At 36.9% G+C, this 7,433-nt stretch overlaps 1 protein-coding gene across 1 annotated transcript in view; it reads right to left on the bottom strand.

The window, feature by feature from the left end:
- Positions 1–405: 405 nt before the first annotated feature.
- Positions 406–7,433, bottom strand: part of celsr1b (cadherin EGF LAG seven-pass G-type receptor 1b) — a 44,461-nt gene continuing 37,433 nt past the window's right edge. Inside the window, exons 22-35 of the mRNA XM_057330532.1 lie at positions 6,368–6,535; positions 6,079–6,205; positions 5,791–5,991; positions 5,458–5,632; positions 5,194–5,306; positions 3,846–3,922; positions 3,616–3,742; positions 3,349–3,474; positions 3,057–3,193; positions 2,824–2,918; positions 2,536–2,679; positions 2,178–2,390; positions 1,731–1,986; positions 406–1,651 (exon numbers count right to left, since the gene is read on the bottom strand). Coding sequence (XP_057186515.1) covers positions 1,627–1,651; positions 1,731–1,986; positions 2,178–2,390; positions 2,536–2,679; positions 2,824–2,918; positions 3,057–3,193; positions 3,349–3,474; positions 3,616–3,742; positions 3,846–3,922; positions 5,194–5,306; positions 5,458–5,632; positions 5,791–5,991; positions 6,079–6,205; positions 6,368–6,535 — 1,984 coding nt within the window. The 3' untranslated portion in view covers positions 406–1,626. The remainder of the gene's footprint in view (positions 1,652–1,730; positions 1,987–2,177; positions 2,391–2,535; positions 2,680–2,823; positions 2,919–3,056; positions 3,194–3,348; positions 3,475–3,615; positions 3,743–3,845; positions 3,923–5,193; positions 5,307–5,457; positions 5,633–5,790; positions 5,992–6,078; positions 6,206–6,367; positions 6,536–7,433) is intronic.

Here is a 7,433-nt window from a genome sequence, read left to right as displayed (position 1 = left end):
GGTATTATTAATAAGCAATACTTCACCTTCAAAAACTACCATGGTAATATCCCTGCTAAAAAAACATAAGACACCATCACAGAAATGATAAGGTTTCCATTAGATTACCATTATGATCCATTAGCTTTTTTCCATTAAAACCATTACACATTTCCTTTTTTTAGTGTGTTTTTGTGCATGATTACAATAGGATTTGGTTCCCATCTGCCAGATAACATCCCACCAATAGAATCCATCACATACCAGTAGACACCATTATAGTTTCCATTAAATCCAATACATTTTCTATTGTTTTTTTTTCTGCAGGGCTGTAAATGATGAAACATTGTTTTTCATATGGTATCACCAACTTTTGCTGAACCAGTAGCATACAAAACACTAACAATGTTTTTATTAAATCTTCCTCATTTGTTTATTTACAATGTGTAATGTTTTATCAGTGCCAAGATTATAAATGCCTGTATCGTTACATGCTTGTATCTCCTATAATGTATCTCATGAATATTGAGAAGTAATGGAGGTATTTCATGGATACACATTTGATCTATTTTATGGAATAGGATCTTTGTTCACTTAAAGACTACTGTATACAATGAACTCTATGCTATTAACTAAACACAGACTACATGGTTACTGGTATCAGTTATCATAGTTTGACATTTACAGTGAGTAAAACTGAAAAAAGGGTCCCTGAACTTGTGAACAAAAGCATAATGTGTATATTCACACAAGAGGTTTGGCAGAGCAGTAACATTGTTTTTTCACTTTGAAACCCTGTTGGTAATTTAGATTCTTAGCAAACATAAAAACACTGTTTTTGAATGTACAGCACTGGCAGTAATAAAAAAAATAAGGCATGCTGAACATATGCTGTAAAATACTGTCAGTGGTAAAAATACAATGGACCCATCTGTCCATTCAACCCAATACAGAATGTTGGCAGAGATCTACAGACAGTGTGTACAGTGGATATCTTCATTCTGATAATTCATCTAATATGACTGGGGAAAAATTAAACTCAATTAAAGGAACTGTGTGGCGACAAAATTAAAAAACTAATTTATAAACATTATACAAATGCTAATTCTCACAAATATAAAATGACACAACTTAAACACATCAAGTAAATTTAAAACAGTGCTGTAAAAATATCACAGTAAACAAAAACATAAATATTCAGAACTGGCATCACGTTGAAATCCTATTTTACAATTTACAAATAGGTAACCCTATTAAATATCTAAAATACAAAATATTAACTATAAACATCACTTACACATGTCTGATGAAGTCTAAGTGAATCTATACAAATGTGAATTCATATCCGTCTTTATTTTTACCATGTTGTAGCTTTGGACCAACTTCTATCCAAACTGGAACTCAAACCTCCTGTCATATCTTCAGAGCAGCTACGCCATGCAGCTCCATCCAGTGTAGCATTCTGGTGGCAGAAAGCTTTTCTGTCCTTGTGCATCTCAACGTTTTCTGCTGGGATACCAAGTGCTTGGTCTACATCTTCATAAACAGTACATAGACAATCATGTTTTCTGGACAGGACCATGCTGTGTTTTAATACTGCCTGGTCATCATTGGTCCATCAGACCACTTGCAGTCTTTCCAAAAGACTCAGATTGAAGTTTCATTGCTTCCACTAAGACAAGAAAGACAGAGATGTGATCAGCTAATGTACATGTTCACATAACGTAACATGTATCTGTCATTGTACTTACTCAGAATCACATTCATCTTCGGCTGGGGTGGTTGGGCCTGTCCGCCCGTTCAGCGCAGGCTGTGGTACTAGTGGAGGGGGTTTGATGATGATGCTGTTAGACTCTGTTCCCGGGCAAACCCCCTCGTCGGACCCCACTGACGGACTCTTACGGGGTATCTGGGGCAGGCTGTAGTCACTGAGTTTCTCCCTCAAACGGTTCTTCATGTTCTTGTCTGTCAGCGGAGGGGGATAGGTTATCTTGTTCTTTAAAATGCCTACAGGATATATAAAAAACAAAAACAAGCATAAGAAACATAGTATATACATCTAGTAAGTGTATTATTTTGTAAGATATATAATCAAGTGTGTGTGTGTGTGCGTGTTTTATATATAGATTTATTTTATAAAAATGTGATTATAAGTGTATATAATTTATATAAATGTATATGTATATAAAATAGCTCACCTCTCCTTGGTAACTGGTTGCTGTTTGGCTGACTGGGTGGGCTTTCATTCTGAGACACATCTCCATTCTGACTGACTTTATTTCCCTGATGAAGTTCCACATTGACTTTTGTCTCCACACGTAGTTTCTCCGGACCAGCCACATCTTCACTTTCACCGGCTGTGGGCGGCTCCTCCGGCAAGTATGGCTTTCTATGACTGGACACTGCATCACCTGCGAAATAACACCGGCAAAGTTAAAAAGAACAACCTCCGCCCAACTGAGCAGTTCTTTTAAATATTTTCAGTGTTCATTGTTGCTTGAGTAGAACATGACGGAAAACAATGATATCTGTGGTCATAAAAGAGGCCGCGGGCACCTTTAGGAGTGCTCTGGACGGGCGATTTTTCATTATTCCATTTGGTCTTGGAGCACTTGGCGTCATCCTCGCTGTCAGAGGAGTGAGAGGAAGCGTAGGAGCTGCTATTGTCATCCACCGAGAGCTCGCTGTCTGAATCGGAGTCTGAACAAACGGTTACACAAGTTAATTGTTTTCCGATTACAAAACTGCTTTCCATTATAGGCTGTTATATAAAATTCCAATACGTAACCTTCAAAGGAAAAGGACATAAAATCAGAAAACACGTGAGATTAAATGTGTCCTTACCTTCTGGCTTTGAATTCTTGCGCAATAATAGTGACAAGTCTTTTTCGTCACGCCCCACTTTTCCGCCGTTCGATGACACGCTGTGTTTTTTCTCCCTGTGTGAAAAGAACAATTGTTTACATTTATGCATTTGCCTTTTATCCAACTTGAATTCAAGGTATACATTTTTATTTTACTGAAGCACCACTCATTTATTTTGTCTGAAATGTAAAAACCTAGCATAAGTTTATTACCCGAGCGTGCATGCGAGGTAGCTGCTCCCGTGACTTTTGCCTGATCTCACGGAGCTCTCTAGAGATACTGTTGACTCTCCGATAGTGGTGCGGTACAGCCCTCCATCCTCTGTGTAGGCATCACCGTTCAAAGAACGCTAAAACAACAGCGGCCAAGTCTTACGATCAGTGACTTACTATGTTCCTCTTTATTCATTTTAAAGCAATCTCATGTTGTGAATAAGACTGTAACATGGTGACGTCGTTCAAATATCTGTGAGAGTACTGTAGATAATCTTAAGGTCAAACTTACAGTGAGTAAAGTTGGCCGTGTTCCATTGAGCTGATCGACTGGAACTTTCTTGCCCAAAAAGACACTTTTAAGGTTCCTCCTGACGTCTTTGTTGAGAAGGCAGTGGAAAAGGAAGATGCAAATTCCCTAAAGTGAAGAGAAGTAGTCTTCATTTAATGGTTGAAGAAAAAACGTCTTTCTTAATAATATAAAGAAAAAAAATTATTTTGATACTGATTCTTAAATAATTATGTTCTTAAAATAGACCTTGTTGGTTATATACATTACCTGTACACAGCTGAGAATGGCAAAGAGGTAGTGAAAGGAAAGTGCATCACTGTTGACGGCCATTAGACCTAAAAGCCAGGTGGCGCTGATGAGCAACAGAAGTAGGAAAGCCGCTCGAAGAGCAGAGCTGAAGAAAAGTTCAAATGAGAAGTTGAATGATTTGCTGATTTGAAGTCAACTGTATTTTTGTAACACTGATTGAGGTTGAGCTGGAAAATTGTTGAACTTACATTGCTCCTGACTTTTCTGTTCGCTGTCTTCTTCCACAAGAGGCTTTGGCTGCCAGTACAATTAGAACCATATTAATCTGTCAAAAAATAAGAATGTTTTTCATTATCAAAGCTGCAATCGGTAACTTTATCCTCTGTATTATAATCTCTATTTGAAACATAAAATTGCAGTTTAGTTTACATATATTTACATCCAGGAAAATAGCAACTGAAATCATAAGTCTTAAGGGTCAATTTTTCAAAAATTTTCTTCTAAAAGTCGAATAAATAAGCTTTCTATTGATGTGTGGTTTGTTAGGATTGGACTATATTTGGCCGAAATACAACTGTTTAAAACTCTGGAATCTGAGGGTTAAAAAATCTAAATATTGAGAAAATCGCCTTTAAAGTTTTTAATCAGAGGCACTGTAGAAGGCCACTAAGAAGAAACAGTTTGTTTTAATGCTCTCTATTGGCTTAACGCTGTAATGACATTGTGGAGAGATGAACCCGAAAGCTGAAATTCTAAGCTTTACATAGATACCAGACTTGAGTGGGTAATTCCCAAAGAAAGGTCAGCAGCGGCCATTTTTGTTAGCGATCTTGCTGAATCCACTCACAAAAATAAAGTTTTTATATATTTACGCTAGAAAATTTACAAAATATCTTCATGGAACATGATCTTTACTTAATATCCTAATGATTCTTGGCATAAAAGACAAAATTATCATTTTGACCCATACAATGTATTTTTGGCTATTACTAAAAATGTTCCCGTGCTACTTACAGTATGACTTTTCCAGGGTCACAAATCATTGTAATAAGCTTACTGTTGTGAATTGAGGTAAAGGTGAGGAGACCATTTTGAACACCTATTTTTTCCATTATTTGTTTGTGGGTTGTTGACAAATAAACCACACGTGTCCTATGGTGTGACAGCCAATATTTAGGAAAAAACTAACAATGAAGATAAATCTCTCATTTAAAAAATATAAAATAATATATTAAAAGTGTGTTTTCAAAATTTTTGATTTGATTTGATCAAAAAATTCAGGCAGCTTTAACAAAATTGTCCAAAATGTTGTCAGTGGTGGAGGAATGAAAAAACCCACAAAGCTAATAAAGATTCTTAAAGGTTAAGAAATTAAATATTATCTATACAAATAAATGTTCATATGAGGATTTCCTCAAAAAACATGAATACTGTAATGTTAACAAAGCATTGCTCTTTTAACTAACTATACCAACAAAGTCACATTGGCTCGACCAATGGCATCAGTTTAGGGGCGGGACTATCCGTTTGTATCTACAAGCACAGAAATTATACATTTAATCATTAACACACACAAATGCTCTGTCAATCACTTACCAGCACTACTATGGAGATTGGTCCTGTAATGCTCCAGATCAGAGTGTCATTAACAGATAGCCAGCAGAAGTCAGGGTTACCATAACCCTGCGGATCCAAACCCACAGCCAAACCTGAGCGAGAAAAACAATGAGCACAACACAAGACTAATCCACAAGGCTTTCTACAAGTTACAACCTGCTCCTGAAATCAAGGAATATTAACATAATGCAAAACAAAAGCCAGGTAGATAAACGATGCAGTGAATGAGCGTGTGTGTCATACCAGTAATAATAGCAGGGATTCCCCAGCCGATGGCGTAGTAGAAGCGCATGTGGCCGTGGTTGATGTTGCGCATCTCGGTGAGCATGCGATAGATGTGCAGCCCCTCCACAAACATCCAGGCGAATGTACACATGTATGAATAATGTAGCAAAATGGCCACTACTGTGCATATAAACTACAAAGGGGACAAGAAAATTGTGTTAAGTGTATAATAAAAATTATTGTTTTTATGCTTGTTTGGGATTATCAATGCAAAAAAATGTATCCATTTGCATTTAATTGGATGGTTGGTGACTTGGTGTTCTTGTACGGTGAATCTCATTGGCTGCTCACCGGACTGTCAGTTTGGTTTATTCCAGTGAGGAAGATGAGCTCAGAGAGGAAGATGGCTGCCACCAGATTCTTGTGGATGCTGTGGATGTTGGAGCGCAGTCTGCGGAGGATCGCCAGAAGCAGGAAGGTGATGAGGAGGGCCACTAGAGAAGCAGATACTGTGGTGTAAGTGACCACTTTGAGAGGAAGAACATCACCATGCTAAAAACGAGAAGATACAGGGTCACATTAAAAAGGTTTGTATTTACAGATTAGTGTTTGGTTAAAAATAAGCTGGTTGTCGTCTACCTCTCGCTTGGAGATGTCCATAAGGACAGCAAAGCTGGTCATGTGGTTACACTGACAGCTGATGTGAGTTGAGTTCCTGTAGATCAACTCACAGCCTTTAGAAGACCAGGCACCTCCACTGGCCACCCTACAAAAACAAGTCAGATACATTAAACATCCATAAACCTTGTATCTATACAAAACAAAACACATTTAAACTCGAAACAATCAGGCTTTAGACAATATAATGTATACATTGATGTATATGGCTTTCTTTTGTTGATAACTAGAAGCCGTTATCAGCACTTACAGAATGGAGTGGTTCCAGTAGACACACACAGGTTTGGTCCTCTCATGGGTCTCCAGAAGCTTGAAGTTCAGAATAACGGGTCTTTGGAGGGGGGTGGAGAGGGGCTCTCCCTCCTTGTGGAGCACTACGCTCACTATAGGTGTGTTAATGATGGGATGAGTAGGCAGCCTGGACACATGTGAAAGATCGGAAACATTTACTGTACCTGGGTGAGAAACATGCATATAGTGACTTAACAATATTTGGATACTTAAGACACAAACATCTATTAAAAATAATCCCAGATCCAGTTGGTTACAAGTCATTGAAGAAAAAAGTTCAGAAAAAGCACCATTTGTTTGCAGATGGTTTAATATTTTATGTAATAAAATATATACTTTAAATTTAAATATATAAATTTAATTTCCTTAAATATTTAGTGGCCCCAAGGCGTATTTAAAAATTAAAGTATTTAAACAAAATAGGACAAATCTATTAATATAATTGAAATTAAATATATATATTTATATTAAAGTTCCCGTGAACCTGAAGTTGCGATCGTTTTTACTTCTATATTCTGCCTAATTTCCGAGTAAAACGGAATTTCAAAAGAGAAAAATAGTGGGCATGGCTTGTTTTTCTACTGCGATTTGATTGGATGTATAAAAACAGCCATTGCATTTTGAAATGGAACAGGCAGCAGAGTGACAGTTGAAGGGGAGGAGTTACGGATGCTCTGGCCAAGCCATCTAACTTGGGTCATTTGAGACAAATAGTCACTAGAGGGCAGAAGTGCATTTTCAGATTTTAATTTAAGATTATGAGGGCACATGAATTTAAAAAAAGAGAATGACCACTGACAAGCTATTTACATCAAACGCAGCAATATTTCATGAGCAAATAGGAATTGTAATTTTTAATTTCACTGGGACTTTAAGTTATATTTTTGTTCATTACCGCTTTATTTGGATAGTGTTGAGAGACATGAACAGAACATTAATATTTTAAATAAAATATTTTAAAAAATGAATAAAAGTTATTATTTCTTGATGTTTGCATTACGGTTATATCTAAATAAACGGAACAA

The sequence above is a fragment of the Triplophysa rosa genome, linkage group LG3, assembly GCF_024868665.1.
Source record: "Triplophysa rosa linkage group LG3, Trosa_1v2, whole genome shotgun sequence".
NCBI classification, from domain to species: domain Eukaryota; kingdom Metazoa; phylum Chordata; class Actinopteri; order Cypriniformes; family Nemacheilidae; genus Triplophysa; species Triplophysa rosa.
The sequence above is the reverse complement of the archived record's forward strand: the minus strand, read 5'-3'. Positions and strand labels throughout refer to the sequence as shown.